The sequence below is a fragment of the Copadichromis virginalis genome, linkage group LG11, assembly GCF_057382275.1.
Source record: "Copadichromis virginalis isolate Kocher_CV1m ecotype Utaka linkage group LG11, C_Virginalis_male_GT1.1, whole genome shotgun sequence".
In the NCBI taxonomy this organism is placed as follows: domain Eukaryota; kingdom Metazoa; phylum Chordata; class Actinopteri; order Cichliformes; family Cichlidae; genus Copadichromis; species Copadichromis virginalis.
Window position 1 is genome coordinate 9585982 of NC_140628.1, and position 22358 is coordinate 9608339.

General features: G+C 42.8%; 2 protein-coding genes across 14 annotated transcripts in view; one reads left to right on the forward strand and one right to left on the reverse strand.

Annotated features, from left to right (window-relative positions):
• The window catches only part of LOC146698061 (NACHT, LRR and PYD domains-containing protein 12-like), a 56982-nt gene extending 38050 nt beyond the window's left edge, over positions 1-18932 (forward strand). For 4 of the 13 annotated variants that reach the window (XM_085473017.1, XM_085473020.1, XM_085473023.1 and 1 more), the window contains 7 exons: positions 2624-2800; positions 4913-5092; positions 7327-7500; positions 13347-13523; positions 16209-16385; positions 18022-18195; positions 18869-18931. In XM_085473017.1, the coding sequence (XP_085329143.1) occupies positions 2624-2800; positions 4913-5092; positions 7327-7500; positions 13347-13523; positions 16209-16385; positions 18022-18195; positions 18869-18881 (1072 nt within the window). In that variant the 3' untranslated portion in view covers positions 18882-18931. Of the gene's footprint in view, positions 1-2623; positions 2801-4912; positions 5093-7326; positions 7501-13346; positions 13524-16208; positions 16386-18021; positions 18196-18868 lie in introns of all 13 variants that reach the window. The other 9 variants (XM_085473028.1, XM_085473031.1, XM_085473022.1 and 6 more) reach the window with 8 other exon arrangements.
• LOC146698059 (uncharacterized) overlaps positions 1-22358 on the reverse strand; it is a 117141-nt gene that overhangs the window by 59125 nt on the left and 35658 nt on the right. The window lies entirely within an intron of this gene.

Sequence of the window (22358 nt, forward strand, 5' to 3'; positions counted from 1 at the left end):
CATGAAACAATTACTCAGAAATAAATTATCAGCATTTATTAAATAATAATGCTCCATAAATAAAAGAAAACAATGTTGTTTTTGTGCATAACAAAAAGCTCACAATTGTGCAGTCAAAATCTAAACTAACTTATGCTGAGCATAATAACAAGCAGCTGCTCTGTTCCCAGGTTCTATTGCGTGACTGACAACCTGGAGTTTGAAATCCTCTTTGTAACCGTGTCTCTTACAGGTGCCATTTATGGTCCTTATACACACTCAATAAAGTAATATTACTTTAGAGCAGAGTACGTACCACTCCGCGAGGCTCCTCGGTAGCTGTAATGCTCCAACAATCCATCAAGCGGTGCGGCCTCATAGCTTAGCAAAGTCGTACCAAAACATTTTTTGAAATGTTTCTGAGCGCCGTGTAGCACATAAAATCAGTTCAAGGTCAGTAAGCACAACCAGAATTCATCCATAAGGCGCACTGTCGAATTTTGAGAAAATTACAGGATTTTAAGTGCAACTTATAGTGCAGAAAATATAGTTTATGGTTTTTCTTTGATCTTAGCAAATATCTACGCCTCTAATTGGGACGATCACAGATTTTTCACTAAAGTCTTTACACGGCTCCCCAATATGTCATCACACAATATCATCCTTGAGGGAGACCTAAACTGCTCATTATCTGCTATGGACCACAGTTCACACAAAAGTTACAGAATGTGATTATAAGACTGGTGATTTCTCCTCTTGTTTTTTCAGTGTGTATTCCTGATGCCTGCTCCAACTATCAGCCATGGAGATTCAACTCAGTATTGTTAGCAGATGAAGAGTTTGTCAGTTACAAAAGGTCTGAGAGGCCAAATAATTTCATTTTGTGCAAAATAGAATAAAATAGTGACCGAGCGCCTTTCTCAGTTAGCTGATGAAATTACTAAACTACATGCTGTGTACAGCCACTCTCCTGAGCCTGTATTATATACACAGTGGTTACAATGAAAAACTGAATCTCATATCTACAAAACAGGCTGAGTCAAAGTTGCAGCTACACTTATGAACATGGAGAAAAAACAGGCAAGTTATCAGCTCACCAGCTACGACTAAGAACAAACAACCAACTATCCTTGAGATCTACAATGATTTCAATAAGTTTTTTGATATTCCCTCCTTGGGAGAAGATGCGATCGCTAGTCTGGAGGAACCTGTCTCTAATGTTGAAACTGAAACGGCCATACGGAGCATGCAGTCTGGAAAATCAGTTTTCTGACCGACTGAATTCACTGTTAAAATCAACTTTTGAAGAATCCTTCCTCTCACAGTCGTTGCCTCCAACAATGCATCAAGCAGTGATGTGTTTAATTGTAAAACAGGAAAAAGACCATTTAGATTGTCGTTCATGTCGTTTAATATCTTTGTTCAACACAGACACCAAGATCCTGGCTCAAGTGTTGGCCCGTCGGTTACACAAGTATTTGTCGTCCATTATTTCACAGGACCAGACGGGCTTTATTAGGCACTCTTTTTTTAACATTAAAGCTCTATTAAATATAATTTATACCCATGTTAAAGGTGATACATTGGAAACTGTAGTTTGGCTTGACGCAGAAAAGGTGTTGGATCGGGTGAGATGGGATTTTTTTTTTATATACGCTTAAAAAAATGTGGCTTTAATTTTGTATCTTGGATAAAAGTATTGTATTGCTCCCCTCTAACAGCTGTCCGGACTAACAATAATCTGTCCCCCAGGACAGGGATGCCCTCTGTCTCCTTTTTGCCGTTGAACCGCTAGCTGTTGCTCTGAGACAATGTGTTGGTGTTGAGGGAAAACATCGAGGGGGTATCGAACATGAAGTCTCTCTTTATTCCGACGACATGCTTTTATTTATTTCCAACCCATCGAATAGCCTCCACAAACCTTTGGATAGACTTACAATAATAATAATAATACGTTTTATTTATAGGCACATTTAAGAGCCTCAAGGTCACCTTAATGCATACTTAAGGAATTTGGGACAATTTCTGGATATAAAGTGAATTTTGGGAAGAGCGAAGCAAAGTCTATCTGTACGACAACTGGCGAGTTTTGTGTATTTTAGCACCTATTAAACCCAGCTATAACAAGTTTAAGTACTCGGGCATCTGGGTGACACAAAACCACAAAGACTTGTATAAAACGATCTTCCTTTATTGTCGAAGCTTAAAGAGGATTTTGGAAAATGTGAGTTTTATATTTATGGTGGGGATGCAGAACAAGGACCAAAGATGAATGTGATGCTGAATCAGCAGAACACTTGGACTCATTTGATTCCAGCTTTGATATCATTGATTTCAATATGTCCATTTCTTTCACACTTCACCTTTAAAAGTGAAGCCTTGTGGTTCCTGGAAGGAAAAACACGACTTTTTCAAGTCGTTGTCCTGTTTTTATGAGAAATGTACGACTTTAATGTGAAACATTCAGAGTTTTTTCTCTTGTTGTGTTTGTTTGAAGCTGCTTCCTGTTGGCTTCAGCTGTTTGGAGTTTCCATTTTCTAAACTTCTACATTCTGAACCTTCTTCAGCTCTGAACAGATGATGAAACACTGAATGATTTCAAGCACTTTGTCTAATAAACTTACATCTTTCATTCTTTGTACAGATTGAAGGACTGTGGTTTGTCAAAGATCAGCTGTGATTATCTGGCAGCAGCGCTGAGGTCCAACCCCTCCCATCTGAGAGAGCTGGACCTGAGTAACAACAAGAAGCTGCAGGATCCAGGAGTGAAGCATCTGTGTGGTTTCCTGAAGAGTCGAGGATGTAAACTTGAAACTCTGAGGTCAGTCAGCATGTTTTAGTTGTGCTGAGATGAATATGTTGTGAAAGTTGTGCTGACACTAAACTGCAGACATCAGGCTGATATTATACTGATCCACACTGAGGATCTTCATGGTAAAGTCTGTTTTCTTCTTCTCTGGTTTAGTCCATTGACTGCAGCAGAACAATGTTCACATTTCAAACAGTGATACTCAACGTATGGCCCGCGGCCCACACGCGGCCTGCCCACCTTTCCTGATTCAGAGAGAGGGGACCCTGATTAACTGTGTAGCTTCTTCCTCACAGTTCTAAGTATCAGACACAACAATGAATAATCCACAGCTGACTGTCTTTAGCAGGTCAAAGGTCACAGCACACAGCAGACAGTCAGAAATATTCTAACTCTGATCATTTATCAGTTGTGACACTGTGAGACTTGATCAGAGGTGTGATCATCACAGCAGAGGCCTTTGTGTCAAAGTCACTGAGGATCAAACAGAAACACATGAAGCAGATTTTCCTCTTCTGGCTTTTTATAGCAGATAACCTTCAAAATATTCTGCAGTCGATCAAAAACTGAAGCAAACCATGAATCAACATGTGAACATGAGCTGATGCTGCTGAAGTGAAGCAAAGTTACAGAGGTTTGATTACAGACACAGCTGAGAGTTTGTAATCTGTCATCATTTTAAAAAGTTTCCATGGAACAGCAGAAATGAGGCTTTCCTGTCAGAGGCTGACAGCACTGAACACAACAGCAGACTGGTGGCTAATAAACAGTGAATGATGCAGAAACAGATGTTTGAAGCTGTTCTTGGAGTACACTGAGAGAGAGAGAGCTGTGCAGGCAGGAACAGCCAAAGTCAGAGAGAATTCATGAGCATATTTATCAAACGTGAAGCAGAGTTTGGATCTTCTTCTGCTGCTGGTTCACTCAGTTTTGGTTGGAGACAGATGAAACCTGCAGCTTCAGGATCTGTGAGCTGTCCACTTTCAGCCCCGACGGCGTGTCCGTGTACGTGCCGTCGAGTGAACGATCCACGCTCTGTGTTTCCATCTTTGTGTGTTTAGCTGCTCTCATTTACTGTTTTAGCTGTTTGCTGCTTGTTGAAATAGTTTGTGAGCTTTAACCTGAGATTCTGGCAAAATACATTTATATTAAACATCGATTAAGGATTGAATGAATCAACATCGTTTTATTCAAATTAAAACCATTTAAATGGGAAAATCTATTTTTTTACACCCGCCTCTAATGCTTGGTAATGTCAGCTGGTCCATGTGCAGCTGGCTGTGAGGCTCAGGGAGCGTCTACAAAGTGCAACACTGAAAAAACATCATCCATAAATATTGAGTAATAACTGGACTCTCATACAGCCAGACTCAAATGCCTTTAAACATCAGCTTATCCTGCTGATCCAAGTCCAACACTGAGTTTGTAAAAACATGTTTGTGAATCATTTTGTTTGGTTTCTGAGGAAGATGATTCAATAACTTGCTGCTAATACACAACATTTCATCATATTTCCTCATAACCCTCTTTTGTCTGACCATTTGATCCCATTTGAATTTGCAATAAAGGATCCACAGAGTTTGGTGACAATAATGACAGTAGATGTTTGTGTGAAAGTGCTGGAAGCAAATGAGTGTGTGATGTTCTTTCAGTGTTGCACTTTGTAGACGGTCCCTGAGCACTGGTCTCACAGCCAGCTGCACATAGAGACCAGTGTTGTTAGTCCAGGTCAGAAGATGACTTGTTGGAATGAAAATGAGCTTGTAGTTTGTCTGCTTTAATAATGTGACTGGAAAAAGGTGTTGGACTTCAAATATGTCCATTTCTTTCACACTTCACCTTTAAAAGTGAAGCCATGTGGTTCCTGGAAGGAAAAACACGACTTTTTCAAGTCTTTTTCCTGGTTTTATGAGAAATGTACGACTTTAATGTGAAACATTCAGAGTTTTTTCTCTTGTTGTGTTTGTTTGAAGCTGCTTCCTGTTGGCTTCAGCTGTTTGGAGTTTCCATTTTCTAAACTTCTACATTCTGAACCTTCTTCAGCTCTGAACAGATGATGAAACACTGAATGATTTCAAGATCACACTTTGTCTAATAAACTTACATCTTTCATTCTTTATACAGATTGAAGGACTGTGGTTTGTCAAAGATCAGCTGTGATTATCTGGCAGCAGCGCTGAGGTCCAACCCCTCCCATCTGAGAGAGCTGGACCTGAGTAGCAACAACAAGGAGCTGCAGGATCTAGGAGTGAAGCATCTGTGTGGTTTCCTGAAGAGTCCAGGATGTAAACTTGAAACTCTGAGGTCAGTCAGCATGTTTTAGTTGTGCTGAGATGAATATGATGTGAAAGTTGTGCTGACACTAAACTGCAGACATCAGGCTGATATTATACTGATCCACACTGAGGATCTTCATGGTAAAGTCTGTTTTCTTCTTCTCTGGTTTAGTCCATTGATTGCAGCAGAACAATGATCACATTTCAAACAGTGATACTCAACGTATGGCCCGCGGCCCACACGCGGCCTGCCCACCTTTCCTAATTCAGAGAGAGGGACCCTGATTAACTGTGTAGCTTCTTCCTCACAGTTCTAAGTATTAGACACAACAATGAATAATCCACAGCTGACTGTCTTTAGCAGGTCAAAGGTCACAGCACACAGCAATCTGTGAAACAGTTTGGAACCGGAATTCTTGCACATTTACAAACTGACACTGCTGCATGGCATGCTGGGTAATGCTAGCTGCTCAGGTATGAGCATGCTAACGGCTGTGAGGCTCCGTGGCTGCAGAATACTGAAGAAGAGAAAAGAGAGGCGGACGATGAAGAAAAGAGGCAGAGATGAAGCAGAAGTTTAGCTCCAAAGAGGAGCTGTCTGTGTGGGCGGGGCTCAGGCAGGTGAAGCAGGTAAAGAGTAATAAATGAAGACAGCGGACAGGATTTGATAAGCTGATGTACAAACATGTTGAATGATGGTGGCAGCTACGGAAACAGGTCCATACAGACATGAAGCGTGTCTCCTTTGCATCGTCCATATTTGATACTGAGAGTTTCCAGAAGAGCAAACATCAAACACGCCTCCAAACATGTGACGAGTCAGACTGACATCATTTCTACAGAGAACAGTGTGAGCTCTCAGCAGGTCACTTCAATAAGAAGGACAAACAGTGCAGCAGGAATGACTAAACCCACTAACAGTCTGATATCCCCGTGTTCCTGTTGTTCTACAGCATCATCATTAATGCTGCTCCACCACCATCACTGCAGCTGACCAATCAGCTTCTGTCACGTCATGTGACGCTCTGTGACTCAGACTGGAGAAATGCTAAATGGCTAACCTGAAGCTAACCTGAGAAACAGTCAAAGTACTGATGATTCCTACAAAGTGTGTGTGTTCAGTATGAGATGAGTGTGAATGAAATCATGGAGGAGCGGGCCGTGGCTGCTCTCACACACGTTTGCTGCAGGGGCGGATCTACAGAAATGTTCTTAGGGGGGCAAAATCAAAGCCATTATTGTTGACACATATGCAGCTGTTACATCCTGTAATATGCATTAAATATGGTTCAAATACATTAAATGCATATATATACATGTTTCATATAAATATACTGTAGCCTACAACTGTATTTTCTTTAGCCCACATAATGAAACCGTTCAGTCAGATAAAGACAGAAGGCCTTTTCCACGTCCCTCTGCTCAATGTTAAAGTGCTGATGATGTTCAAGCTCAGGCAGCAGGAGGGATTTCTAAGCATCCTTCACTGATCCACAACAAAGGTCCAGAGTTTGATCCGTCCTATTACGACAGGAAACATATTGATAAGAGTTTCAAAGTGTCTTTGTAAGCAGACATGATTGACATGAGCCAGTCTGAGTTTGGTTCCTGCAGTTTGTGCTTCATAAACAGAGCTGAAGCAGAGGTAACGTGTGCCTGCAGGTGAATGTACACTGCTGTTATAAGAGCTGTGGAAACTCGGGTCAAAAGGACGTAACCATACTGCTGACAGTTCCAGGACAGTCACAGAGTTACAGCATCATTTGTGAACATAAAGACAGAAAGCTCATCAAAATCCTGGGATTAAAAGTCTGTCCTGGTGGTGTCCAGTCAAACACGTCTCTGTGAAAGCTTCAATCCAACAGGCTCCAAAGTCCTTCTGCTCATTTCCTCGCCGGGTTCTTGATGCTCCTGTACCATCTCTCTGTCATCCTCCTCGCTCCCTCTTTGCACTCACAGTCTTTGTGCATCATTAACACTCACATGTGAAAAACCAAAGTTTTACTGAGCAGAAGATGATCATCAGTGACGCTGTCTTTAAAATACTCTTGTTAGAAATGTACGACTTTAATGTGAAACATTCAGAGTTTTTTCTCTTGTTGTGTTTGTTTGAAGCTGCTTCCTGTTGGCTTCAGCTGTTTGGAGTTTCCATTTTCTAAACTTCTACATTCTGAACCTTCTTCAGCTCTGAACAGATGATGAAACACTGAATGATTTCAAGCACTTTGTCTAATAAACTTACATCTTTCATTCTTTATACAGATTGGAGAGATGTGATTTGTCAGAGATCAGCTGTGATTATCTGGAAGCAGTGCTGAAGCTTAACCCTTTGTATCCCAGAGAGGTGGACCTGAGCTCCCACAAGCTGCAGGATTCAGGATTGAAGCAGCTGTGTGTTCTTCTGGGGAAACCACAACATCGAATTGAAACTCTGAGGTCAGTCTCCATGTTTTAGTTGTTTGATACTGTCGATCTGTGGAACTAAAACCTTTATACAGGAAGTTTGGTTCAGCTCTTTGTAGACCTTCTAATCTCTGATCCTCTGAGTCTTACTCAGTAGTTGACGCAGAGTTGTGAAGCCTATGTGGGTGAGGACACTCGCCCAGCTCTAACTACCTTGACGTCCAGGTGTCTTCCCTGCTTGTCTTGATACAAACAAACCTGAGTAACCTTGCAGGTCAGATCTCATCAGTCACACCTGTTATGGCAGCTCTCCTCTAGATTGTAGTTCTTGTTAACCTGGGATGGTTTTAGAAGCCTGGACCACAGACTCCAAGGGAAGATATTACTGGGAAAGGCCAAAGCAACCTATTAGACCCATTAAACACTAACATAGATGAATACTCAGATTTAAACCTTTATTGTTTCACAAAGGGTTAAAAAGGGAACGTCCACAGTTTAGACTGCAGCAGATTTTATTAAAGCAGTTTGACAGGAGCAAAGCAAAAAATACAAAGAATAAGTGTTTAAAATATTAATACATATAACATAATAATAAAAGAAGAGCCAAATAATGATAAAAAGAATGAAAAAGTTGTCCAGAGCAGCAGGATGTCTGAGGTCTGCAGAAACACAAAAACACAGCAGCTAGAATAGAATAGAATAGAATTCAACTTTATTGTCATTGCACATGCACAGGTACAGGGCAACGAAATGCAGTTTGCATCCATCCAGAAGTGCTTTAGTGATATAGATATATTACAATATATATTAGCAATAATATAGATATGTGAGTATATTACAGAAATGGGTCTATTATGGTATGTTATAATGTACACGGTATGAAGTATGTTGTGAATATTCTATAACTATAAGTATGTACAGGCTGTAGTGAGTACAAGCTATGTACAGGATATGAACAGGATATAAATATGAAAAACTATACAGAATATGAAATAAATAACTTTACAGAATCTGAGATATACAGCTATACAGAAATGGGAACTATGGAAGTTGTAAACAGTTGTAGGGTTAAAGATTATCGAATGTACAGAATGATTATTTACACAGAGCTATACAGTAGTGCAGTTAAGATAAGTGAGGGTGTAGATAGTTTCTACAGAGGCTATATAAAGTGGTTGTGAGTGGTGGTTCAGTCCATGTTATTATTGTGTGTTTGAGGGTACAGTTGTCCATTGTGGGGGTGTGTATGTTCAGTCCATGAGTTTAACGTGGGTCAGATGTCAGGAGGCAGAGTTCAGGAGTCTGACAGCTGTGGGGAAGAAGCTGTTCCGGTACCTGGTGGTCTTAGTCCGGAGGCTCCTGTAGCGCCTCCCAGAGGGCAGGAGGGTGAAGAGTCCATGCGATGGGTGACTGGGGTCTTTGATGATTTTCCCAGCCCTTTTCAGACACCGCTTCCTGTAGATGTCTTTTATTGCCATAAAAGACATCTACAGGAAGCGGTGTCTGAAAAGGGCTGGGAAAATCAGTGGTGCTCCGGCGATGCGCTGGGCAGTTTTCATGACCCTCTGCAACGCCTTCCGGTCCGAGGTAGAGCAGTTCCCGTACCAGACTGTTATACAGTTGGTCAGGATGCTCTCGATGGTGCAACGATAGAAGTTCACCAGGATGTCTGAGGACAGGTGGTTCTTCCTCAGAGTCCTCAAGAAGAAGAGGCGCTGGTGAGCCTTCTTGACCAGCTTGGAGCAGTTGGTCGTCCAGGTGAGATCCTCGGAGATGTGGACTCCCAGGAACTTGAAGCTGCTCACACGCTCCACAGCCGTCCCCTTAATGTGGATGGGTGGATGTGGGTCAGCATTCCTCCTGTAGTCCACGATGAGCTCCTTGGTCTTCTCGGTGTTAAGCAGCAGGTTGTTTCTGTCGCACCACTCAGCCAGACGATCCACCTCCTAAAAATAGTTGTTGAAAGAAAACGAGGTGGGAGCTGCTGATTCCTGAGCTTTGATACTGGATTAGCTTCAGTAGTTATTTCCATCACTGCTGTAGGAGCTACATTTAGTCACAGCTGATTGTCTTCTTTGACCAGTCAGAATGACTACTGTTGTAAAAACAAGCACACAAAGAACCAATGAGAGTGAAGAACAGGAAAAAGAGCTTGTGTGATGGAGGCAAAGCAATAATCAGCAGACTGTAGCAGTTTATATCTGGCTGAAAGTAGAAGGAGCTCAGCGGAGCTCAGTCCCATATCTTTGGTTAGAAACAACATCAGTGATTTACTGCTGCTCGAGATGATTCCAGCAGCTCTCATTACAGCAGCTGATGAGAGAAACAGCTGATGGCTCACAGCTCGTGCACTGTTGGATCTCCAGATGTTCACATGGCTGAAGTCTGTGAAGAAACTGTGGTCCATGTAGTTCACACTGCCTCAGATTGGACCGAGCTCCCTGGATCACTGCAGCATCCTCAGCTGGTACATGGACGTCTCTGTTCCTCAGTTTTGGAGCCCCTGCAGGACCGTCCACACCACCAGGGTCTCCTCACTCACCTTTCCTTTGTCCTCGTCCTTCATCGGCTGTGCTGTGTCTTTGTTCCTGCAGTGTTGCTTTGTGAGGATGGATCATCTACTGCAGCTCCAGATAAAGACAGATCACAGTTTTGAATAAAATCCTTGTGATGTTTTGGAGGTCTGTATACAGCTGCACCGAGTGTCGGCCGGGACGCCCCAAACAACAAACATCACAAGTTCAAAACTTGAATAAGAGTCAGTTAAGAGTTGTTTGCATGCGAGCTTCTTCCTAAAAACAGCCTCCACTCCACCACGTCCTGTCATCTCACAGTCAGAAGGTAAAAGTTCAGTAAAACAGCTGGACTCACTGGCTCTCTGCCAGGTTTCCAAGCATTGGAGCCAGTTCCTGATTAGTGAAGAAGTCCTTTAGAAGAAAAGTTTTGTTTGCTAGCGATCAAGTATTAACAAGACTGATTCTTAGTGGTATCGGTGGCTCATCGGCCGATGTGGGTGCCCGACCTATCGGCCGTAGGTTCTGAGGGTTTACTCCACCTGAGCGTAGACGGGGAGGACGCTGGGCGGGTTTATTGTAGTACACCCAACAACAGGTGTCAGACAGGTGTAAGCCATATCCAGAGAGTGCCAGTAGTTGATGCGGTCGAATCCAGTCAGGTTAGGCTGAGGTGTTTTTCCAAGTCGTATCCAGGTAACCTTCATTCTCACCAATAAGCCACTGCAAAAGTACACTTAGTCCAAAGTCACCATGTCATTCAGAGCTTTCTTGATAATTATGGGCTAGCTGATGTATGAAGATTTCATAATCCTGCTTCACGTCAATACTCTTTTTTTTCTAATGTCCATAAAACATATATTTGTATAGAAAAACGTCTCCCTTTAGTTACAGAATGTGATTATAAGACTGGTGATTTCTCCTCGTTTTTTCAGTGTGTATTCCTGATGCCTGCTCCAACTATCAGCCATGGAGATTCAACTCAGTGTTGTTAGCAGATGAAGAGTTTTTCAGTTACAAAAGGTCTGAGAGGCCAAATAATTTCATTTTGTGCAAAATAGAATAAAATAGTGACCAAGCGCCTCTCTGTTAGCTGATGAAATTACTAAACTACATGCTGTGTACAGCCACTATCCTGAGCCTGTATTATATACACAGCGGTTACAATGACAAACTGAATACAATCTCACAAAACAGGCTGAGTATCTGATTTCAAAGTTGCGCAGCTATGCTTATGAACTCAATCTAATTCTGAAATTGAAACGGCCATACGGAGCATGCAGTCTGGAAAATCTGCTGCCCCGACGGGTATCCATCTGGTTTCTTCATAAAGTTTTCTGACCGACTGCATTCACTGTTAAAATCAACTTTTGAAGAATCCTTCCTCTAATAGTCGTTGCCTCCAACAATGCATCAAGCAGTGATGTGTTTAATTGTAAAACAGGAAAAAGACCATTTAGATTGTCGTTCATGTCGTTTAATATCTTTGTTCATCACAGACACCAAGATCCTGGCTCAAGTGTTGGCCCATCGGTTACACAAGTATTTGTCCTCCATTATTTCACAGGACCAGACGGGCTTTATTAGGCACTCTTTTTTAACATTAAAGCTCTATTAAATATAATTTATACCCATGTTAAAGTTGATACATTGGAAACTGTAGTTTGGCTTGACGCAGAAAAGGTGTTGGATCGGGTGAGATGGGATTTTTTTTATACGCTTAAAAAATGTGGCTTTAATTTTGTATCTTGGATAAAAGTATTGTATTGCTCCCCTCTAACAGCTGTCCGGACTAACAATAATCTGTCCCCCAGGACAGGGATGCCCTCTGTCTCCTTTTTGCCGTTGAACCGCTAGCTGTTGCTCTGAGACAATGTGTTGGTGTTGAGGGAAAACATCGAGGGGGTATCGAACATGAAGTCTCTCTTTATTCCGACGACATGCTTTTATTTATTTCCAACCCATCGAATAGCCTCCACAAACCTTTGGATAGACTTACAGTGATAATAATAATACATTTTATTTATAGGCACCTTTAAGAGCCTCAAGGTACACCTGTGAGCATGGACGCGCTTGTTTTTAAAAGGTTCCTTCATGTAATGATCTGCTAGAGGGTGTGGGGGGGCCACAGCCCCGTCCACCAGGGCATGAAGCAGGTATGGAGGACATCAAGACTCCAGACATCCAGAGGCCCTCAGAACACAAGAGACCAAGGAAGACCAACAGAGGGGCAGCCGCGTCACTATCCCAGAAAGAGCTGAGGAGAGCCCCAGATGAGGGTTCACTCAGCAGCCGCGGAGCAGAAGCCAGGGGGGTTGCAGTGACGCACCCGTGAGCTCCTCCGGCAGCCAGCTGTGCCAGAGTGACCGAGCCCCAGGCCCAGAGGCTGAGGGCACCCCACCCCCGAAGGGGCCTGAGCGAGCCCCAGGCTCCAGGCCACGACAAGCAGCCACCAAGGAGTGAGCCGGTGTGTACCTGGACGCCCATCCCCGGACACAAAGAACCACCAACGCACCGATGTCTGCGGGCGTCTGCCACTGGCAGGGGGAGTGGTGTGGGGAGATAGGCCTCCATACCTTGGAGGGCCACATAGGTGATGTGTCTAACAGCTTGATAGGATCCAAAGGTGACTGCCATTGGAAAGAGTTATTTTTTAAACACAGGCTTGAAAAAGTCTTCAAATATTTTGTTTTTAATTATTTAAAAGTTGTTAAAAGTAAATTGAAATTGTTATAATTGCTATAAATTCAACAAAAAGTGATGTGTTACCCCACAATGGTTCAGACAGCAACATTGTTTTCTTGGCCTTATAATCACACTGACAGTTGTTTTCATTACTACAATTTAGGATTACTAGTAAAAAATACGTTTATCATTATCTTTATCTACATGTAAATTTAAAAATGAAAGTCTGTCCTGGTGGTGTCCAGTCAAACACGTCTCTGTGAAAGTTTCAATCCAACAGGCTCCAAAATCCTTCTGCTCATTTCCTCGCCAGGTTCTTGATGCTCCTGTACCATCTCTCTGTCATCCTCCTCGCTCCCTCTTTGCTCTCACAGTCTTTGTGCATCATTAACACTCACATGTGGAAAACCAAAGTTTTACTGAGCAGAAGATGATCATCAGTGACGCTGTCTTTAAAATACTCTTGTTAGAAATGTACGACTTTAATGTGAAACATTCAGAGTTTTTTCTCTTGTTGTGTTTGTTTGAAGCTGCTTCCTGTTGGCTTCAGCTGTTTGGAGTTTCCATTTTCTAAACTTCTACATTCTGAACCTTCTTCAGCTCTGAACAGATGATGAAACACTGAATGATTTCAAGCTCACACTTTGTCTAATAAACTTACATCTTTCATTCTTTATACAGATTGAAGCGCTGTGGTCTGTCAGAGATCAGCTGTGATTATCTGGCAGTAGCACTGAAGTCCAACCCCTCCCATCTGAGAGAGCTGGACCTGAGTAACAACAAGGAGCTGCAGGATCCAGGAGTGAAGCATCTGTGTGGTTTTCTGGAGAGTCCAGGATTTAAACTTGAAACTCTGAGGTCAGTCAGCATGTTTTAGTTGTGCTGAGATGGATATGATGTGAAAGTTGTGCTGACACTAAACTGCAGACATCAGGCTGATATTATACTGATCCACACTGAGGATCTTCATGGTAAAGTCTGTTTTCTTCTTCTCTGGTTTAGTCCATTGACTGTAGCAGAACAATGTTCACATTTCAAATAGTGATACTCAACGTATGGCCCGCGGCCCACACGCGGCCTGCCCACCTTTCCTGATTCAGAGAGAGGGGACCCTGATTAACTGTGTAGCTTCTTCCTCACAGTTCTAAGTATCAGACACAACAATGAATAATCCACAGCTGACTGTCTTTAGCAGGTCAAAGGTCACAGCACACAGCAGACAGTCAGAAATATTCTAACTCTGATCATTTATCAGTTGTGACACTGTGAGACTTGATCAGAGGTGTGATCATCACAGCAGAGGCCTTTGTGTCAAAGTCACTGAGGATCAAACAGAAACACATGAAGCAGATTTTCCTCTTCTGGCTTTTTATAGCAGATAACCTTCAAAATATTCTGCAGTCGATCAAAAACTGAAGGAAACCGAATGTGTTATCTACCACAAATTCTTTAACATGGCAAGATTTTGGATGGAAGAATTTAATTAGATTCTTCATCACACCAAAGCAGAAATCCAAAATAAGTGGTTCAGGCGCTTCATGCTGGAGGGAGTGCGGGGAGGTCGCTGCAGGTTGCTTCCGTGTCTTCTGGTCATGCCCTAAACTGAAGACCTTTTGGGAAGAGATTAAACAAATGGTGATGGATGTGCTGGAAGTAACACTGGACTTCTCCTTTAGTACCATGTACCTTGGGAATATCCCTGAGGATATAAATAACAGAGACTCATACTTACTGAAAATAGTTATGGTTGCATGCAAAAAGGCAATTACTAAGTGTTTGTTGCAGACAAGCCCCCCCCCCCCCCCCCACACGGAAGCTGGTCATAGACATTATTAACACAATTCATCATATGGAACTGATCACCCTCTCACTGCGGCTACAGAAGGAGAAAGGAGAGAAACTTTGGGAACGATGGGATCGTTATACGTCAAGAGACTAGAAACTGATACCTCTGTGATGCAGAGGGACAACTGCGAATTTGTTTGAATGGAACATGCACCTGTGTAATATGTAGTATGTGTAAGTAAAACAAGGCGTTGTGTATTTTGGAATATGCGAACATATGTGACTGTGTTGGTTTCCCTTGCCCTCCTTAGTTCTGTATGTAAAATAAGATGAAAATCAATAAAGAGAAAGTATTAAAAAAAAAAACTGAAGGAAACCATGAAGCAGACTGGTGGCTAATAAACAGTGAATGATGCAGAAACAGATGTTTGAAGCTGTTCTTGGAGTACACTGAGAGAGAGAGCTGTGCAGGCAGGAACAGCCAAAGTCAGAGAGAATTCATGAGCATATTTATCAAACGTGAAGCAGAGTTTGGATCTTCTTCTGCTGCTGGTTCACTCAGTTTTGGTTGGAGACAGATGAAACCTGCAGCTTCAGGATCTGTGAGCTGTCCACTTTCAGCCCCGACGGCGTGTCCGTGTACGTGCCGTCGAGTGAACGATCCACGCTCTGTGTTTCCATCTTTATGTGTTTAGCTGCTCTCATTTACTGTTTTAGCTGTTTGCTGCTTGTTGAAATCGTTTGTGAGCTTTAACCTGAGATTTTGGCAAAATACATTTATATTAAACATCGATTCAGGATTGAATGAATCAACATCGTTTTATTCAAATTAAAACCATTTAAATGGGAAAATCTATTTTTTTACACCCGCCTCTAATGCTTGGTAATGTCAGCTGGTCCATGTGCAGCTGGCTGTGAGGCTCAGGGAGCGTCTACAAAGTGCAACACTGAAAAAACATCATCCATAAATATTGAGTAATAACTGGACTCTCATACAGCCAGACTCAAATGCCTTTAAACATCAGCTTATCCTGCTGATCCAAGTCCAACACTGAGTTTGTAAAAACATGTTTGTGAATCATTTTGTTTGGTTTCTGAGGAAGATGATTCAATAACTTGCTGCTAATACACAACATTTCATCATATTTCCTCATAACCCTCTTTTGTCTGACCATTTGATCCCATTTGAATTTGCAATAAAGGATCCACAGAGTTTGGTGACAATAATGACAGTAGATGTTTGTGTGAAAGTGCTGGAAGCAAATGAGTGTGTGATGTTCTTTCAGTGTTGCACTTTGTAGACACTCTCTGAGCACTGGTCTCACAGCCAGCTGCACATAGAGACCAGTGTTGTTAGTCCAGGTCAGAAGATGACTTGTTGGAATGAAAATGAGCTTGTAGTTTGTCTGCTTTAATAATGTGACTGGAAAAAGGTGTTGGACTTCAAATATGTCCATTTCTTTCACACTTCACCTTTAAAAGTGAAGCCATGTGGTTCCTGGAAGGAAAAACACGACTTTTTCAAGTCGTTGTCCTGTTTTTATGAGAAATGTACGACTTTAATGTGAAACATTCAGAGTTTTTTCTCTTGTTGTGTTTGTTTGAAGCTGCTTCCTGTTGGCTTCAGCTGTTTGGAGTTTCCATTTTCTAAACTTCTACATTCTGAACCTTCTTCAGCTCTGAACAGATGATGAAACACTGAATGATTTCAAGCTCACACTTTGTCTAATAAACTTGCATGTTTCATTCTTTGTACAGATTGGAGGACTGTGGTCTGTCAGAGATCAGCTGTGATTATCTGGCAGTAGCACTGAAGTCCAACCCCTCCCATCTGAGAGAGCTGGACCTGAGTAACAACAAGGAGCTGCAGGATTCAGGAGTGAAGCATCTGTGTGGTTTTCTGGAGAGTCCAGGATTTAAACTTGAAACTCTGAGGTCAGTCAGCATGTTTTAGTTGTGCTGAGATGAATATGATGTGAAAGTTGTGCTGACACTAAACTGCAGACATCAGGCTGATATTATACTGATCCACACTGAGGATCTTCATGGTAAAGTCTGTTTTCTTCTTCTCTGGTTTAGTCCATTGACTGTAGCAGAACAATGTTCACATTTCAGACGTTCAAAGAAAAATCCTCCACTGGATAATTCACTGTGAAACTCTCAAACTCTTCATTCCACCTTAAAGTCCGTCTGACACTGAAATCCAAAGCAAAATGTGCGTTTGCTTTACAGACAGCAGTCCAACACAAACATACACACATCATCCAAAACACAGTCCAACATCCAAATCTCCTCCACTGCCAGCATGAATGATGGGAAAGAGAAGGAGGAACACTCTGACATTCAGGGTTAGAATGAGTTTCATAAAGCAGACTGTGAAGATCAAAGCTGCATTAGAAAGCTTACATGAATGAATGAGTGGACAGAGATCATCTGAAGCACTTCAAAGGCTTTAAATCAGCACATTTCTCTTTATTCTATGTCAGCTCTGTTAGTTTCTCTCAGTTTTCTGTGGAATGAAGCTAACAGCAGGATAATAAGAGGCTGACCAACCTATTAAAGGTTGTAATTTGTATATGAAAAAGTGCTTTGGCTCAACAGGGATCAGCTTACAGGTAGAATACAGCTGCTGGATGGGATTAGCATGTCATAGCTATCTACCAAACTGCTAACTGGGGAATTTCAGGCCATCTATGAATCATTTTCGCTAACTGTTTAGGCTCACAGGGCTGGAGCCTGTGCCCTAGCTGTCATAGGGCAAGAGGTGTGGTCCACCTGCACAGGTGAGCAGTCCATCACAGGGCCAACAGAGAGAGACAGAGAAGCACTCTCTCACATCCACACCTACAGCCAATTTAGAAGCACCAATGAACCTAAGCAGCATTTCATTGGACTGTGGGAGAACATCCAACCTCCACAGAAAGGCCCAGCTGACCAACCTACAACCTTCTTGCTTTAAGGCACTAGTGCTAACCACCTTTCCCCATTTCAGCCCAAATCCTGCATTTTCCTGTTTCTTACTACAGGCCAGCTACACTAACACTTTATCATCAGACACTGCCACCTAGTGGAGGAAGTCTTAGTTCCATTTGAAGCTTCAGATTACAGTTAGTTCCTTTACAAAGAGGTGGAGGTGGTGGGGCCACAGCACCATCATCACTGAGTGCCATAGGACACTTAACCTTTGTTTCCATATGCTGGGAACTTCCTGTTGTTCCAAGGAGGACTGGAAAATGTGTGAAAATCTCCCAGTCAGTTCCTCACAGCACACTTCAATTCTTTCCCTCCCACAGCATCAGGACCAGGGCTTTTTCTCTCTTTGGTCCCACTAAGAGATTTCCACACAAACACCTCATCAGTGGGACTCTCAGAGCTACCGGCCCTTTGCTACAATCACAAAGCTCTTCATTGAAATCAATGGTATCAAAGCTGGAATCCAATGAGTCCAAGTCTTCTGCTGATTCAGCATCACATTCATCTTTGCTCCTTGTTCTGCATCCCCACCATGGACTTCATTCCTTTCCAAGCCAGCTTTGAGTGTCCTTTAGTGTATCTTTCATTTTTTATACAGATTGAGGGGCTGTGATTTGTCAGAGATCAGCTGTGATTATCTGGCAGCAGCACTGAAGTCCAACCCCTCCCATCTGAGAGAGCTGGACCTGAGAGGAAGCAACCTGTGGCATTCAAATTTGGAGCAGCTGTTTGATCTTCAGCAGAGTCCAGACTACAGACTGAAGAAACTGAGGTCAGTAGAGTGATGGAGTGAGTGGGTGGTGCTGTCAGCAGTATTGTACTAAACACAGTCAGTATGAAACAAAGATCCAGTGTTTCCTGTAAAGCTGCAGCTTCTCAGTGAAGCTGTGAGAGGAGAATGGTGACAGGCTTCTGGATTGGACACAAACACTTCCTGTTTCTCACCTTTATGGTCACCATAGTAACGGCTGACACGCTCTGATCAAACACTGTCAACAGCCAATCAGCTCTGAACAAAGCAGCACGCAGACCAATGACTGCATTCATTTCCAAGTTTAAAGCAGTGAAGAACACAGTCTGTAGGTGAGGAAGAATTTAGTGAGAGCAGATGTTTGGATGGAATTCCTCCAGTTAACAGCTGGAACCGTCCATCTGGATTGTTGGGCTTGTTGTTGGGGTTCCTACAGAGCTCAGAGTGGACACACCAAGGTTCTTCTAACGAATGAAAGTCCAAACTCAAACTAGGAGTGAAAAACATTTTCAGCAACTTCAATAAAAATCCAAAGATTAGAAAAAGTGAAGCAACAATGAGTCCTAGTACAGTCCCAGCACTGAAGTCCCTGCTGCTCTTTATACTGGATGTGCTGCATCACTGACTGACAGCTGATGAAGAGTCTCTGGAAACACTCGTTTATCTCCTCTGCTCTTCCTCCTTCTCTCTGCAGGTGGAGGCGATGATGGTAAACAGGACGGTGTGTGTGCTGAGAGAGGAGCAGCTGTGTCCTGATGATCCAGAGAGGTTGAAGCAGCAGCAGCTTGTGTGTAGAGACGCTCTGACTGGGCCATGTTACTGGGAGGTGGAGAGGAGAGCTTCATCCAGCAGTGACTGACAGAGGAATGAAGTGCAGATGACTGTCAGTGCTGCAGAGTGAACTGCTCTGAGAACAGCTCCACTGTCAGACACAATGTAGAGTCCAGCATCAGCCCTGTGTGTCCCTCTGGATCTGACAGAGGATCATCAGTGTATCTGGACTGCTCTGCTGCTGCTCTGTCCTTTGTTGAATTTTCCCAATTCTTTGAATCTTTGGGCTGAAGGAGGGACAATACTCGGTGTATCAATGCTCAATCAACAATCATTTATTTCCATACAATTCAACAATAAGAGCATTACAACGTCCGGACGGGAGAGATGCTACCAGAGGGTCAGGCACATGTCTCAAAATGGTGACGGGTTGCTCAGCTTTTTATAGTCTCTAGTGGCCCCCAGCTAGTCGTAAAAGCCAAAACATCACATTTTTTCTCTGTTACAGCGCCTAAGTTATGACCTCGGCAGTTGTTTCTCTGCTTTCTGTAAGGTGGGGGTGTGGAATGTGGTCTATCTATCTCCCCTGTCTTTAGACACAGAGTCTCCTGCTTACAACCTTCTCTTCATGATTCAACAATTAAGCATGTCAAGAAAACAGTGTAACACATTCCCAGCAGATCAAGGATACAGAGTGATGCACATTTATCTAATGAACTAATATGTGAATATGTTCTGTTAACTCAAAAGTATAATGAGAACTAAACTACATACAGCTCACACACTCTATATTAAAGGGTATAATGTGATCTACAGCAGTATTCTAATTCAACTACTATGATTACATATATAAGGTAACATATAATAACAGAATAATTTAATACCTTCTACAGTCTCTGCACAGTCTCTGTCTCACTCTGGAAAGATTTTACAACTTGTGTAATTACAGAACATTAATATTATATTCAAACATGTGATCTTCTCTTTATTTCTGAATCTTTACCAAATAAAGAAAAAACAAACTAACAAACAGAACCTGTCATGTCCTTTTTCACCACATCTGTGAATCTTTTCTGTGTTTTTCCTCTTTTCCTCCTTCCTGCAGCTCCATTTTCATCATTCCATGTCCAGTATATGTGAACATGTCCAAAGCATCTGAGCCTCATGTTACCCGTTTGTGTGAGTTACGCCTGTCGTTGTGTTGTGGTGTATAAATCAGGGGCAGGAGACAGCGCTGGATCTCTGAGTTCTTTACTGTCAATTTCTGCAACATCTGCAATATCTAGAAATGCAAACCTGTGAGCTGTGTGTGTTGTGCATCTGCTCAGCCACCTCTCCTCCGGCCATGCTGGAAGCAGCTGTGCGTTTGACAGTTTTATTCACTCTACAATAATCTAACAAATTAAATGTTCAAAAATATCAACTTAAGCACTTCAAAGTCAACAAAAAGCTTAAAACAATTAAATAATATTTCACTGAAAAAACAACAGCTCATAAGAACGATACACAAAATAATACAGAAACAAACAAATACAACTTATTAACCAGGATCCATGTTTTTGTCACAAACACTGAATCAGCTGATTCACTCTTTATGTTGCTGAGTTTGTTTTGTGATTATAGTTCTGGTTTCTGTTTCTGTGTCTTCACTGTGTCCCACGTCTCATTACTTTGGACTCTGTGTCATATTTCCTTTTTTTACTTTGACAGTCCTGTGTTAGTGTTTCCTGTCTCGTGTGTGTAATTGGTCCCAGCTGTGTTTCCCTCCTGTCTCCCGTTCCCTGATTACTAAACTGCGTCCACGCCGCCGGCGCTGCTCTCCACAGCTGGATTCCAGGATTTCAGAGCATCCAGACACAGACTGCTAACCTCTCCCTGCAAGAAATAAGCTCCGCCTCTTCCTTTCCTGTATATGAGTGATTTGATTCTGACATGAGACACAATGAGTTTTCTGTTTATTGTGACTTAAAGCAAGCAGGCAAAGACACTAAACTGTGTTTCCAGCTCTCTGAAGCTGCTTTTTGTGTTGCTCCCACAATCCTGTCTAAAACAGTCAGTGAGGAAAACTCAGTTTATGTTTTCAAGCTCATTGTGAGAGGGCACATTGTGTTCCTGCAAGTGCTGATTTTGTCTGCATCCCTGAGTTTACTGAGCTGCCTCCAAGGATGTATGAAACCCAGTGTGTTAAGGCTGCATCTCCCAGATGTTTCCACCTTTCCAGCACAGACGATGAATGTTCCCACAAAGGCTCAGCCAAAGACTGTTTTATTTTCTGAGTGTTCGCCTCAAGAGATTGCTCAGTGAGCACCTGAATGTTTCTGGGACATCGAACACTAACTCGAACTTCAAGTCTGGTTCTGAAGCTGCACATGCAAAGACTGTTTCTGGTTGTAGAGACCTGGCTGTTCCAGGGATTGTAACCTCCCCAGGACCTCCCCAGAGGCTGAGCTGCTGACCTCAGCTGACTCTGGAACCTTGAAGGTAACTAAGTTTGCACCGCTCGGGTGAGCCATTTCAGCTGCAACAGCCTCCACAGAGAGCTCACGCAAGCTTACCCAGGCTGCTGAGGATTTTATGCTGCTGCAGCCCAAAAGGCATCCTGAGCTGGCTGACAGCCACCCACAGCTTCAGCTGCCTCAGCCAGGGGTCTCCACACCTGCTGGCCCTGCATCTGCTCCGACTGGGGGCTCCGGAGAGCCGCGCCAGCCATCCATCTCTGCTGGGGCTCCTGTTTGAGAATGTAGGAGTGTAAACTTCAAATATCTGCTCGGTTTGTCAAGATATCACATATTTGCAAAAGTGCTCCAACGTTTTTGGAGACGTCTGTTACCCACCAGCTCGATAGCTAACTGGGAGGTCGAGGGTCACTAGAGCTGGCGAGAACAGTGAACTCCCAGCACATTGTCTTTGGACCCCTGCAGTCTTTGGCTACTCAGGTTAAACATGATATATAAGTCACTTAGATAACTTAAAAATGTTATCGTTTGGCTTTTTTCAGTGTTTTTTGTTTGGTTTGGCTGAAGTTACAGTTTTCACACAGCTGAATAAACATCAAACTGATTAAACAGAAGTGTGAGACGGTCGAGAGTTTACTCAAGTGTCCTGTTATATTTTAGACAGCAAGGAGCAGACGGCCGAGCTTATTAAACTCCACCGAGACAGCTGTGAGACAAATCTGAAGGCCAGACCATCACAGCCGCTCACTTCCCGCCTACCCGACCTTTTGAGGACCTGGCCCACGTAGACCTTGAAGGCCGGGTCCTCAGGAGGATGCAGCCTGTGAATTTGGACACGCCATGACACATGATGTTCTACACCTGATGTGTTTAAATGAGCTCTACAGGTGAACAGACTTATTAACGTTAGCAGCATAATAAACTGTCCTGTCACTGAAGGCCCAACAAGGACGTGGT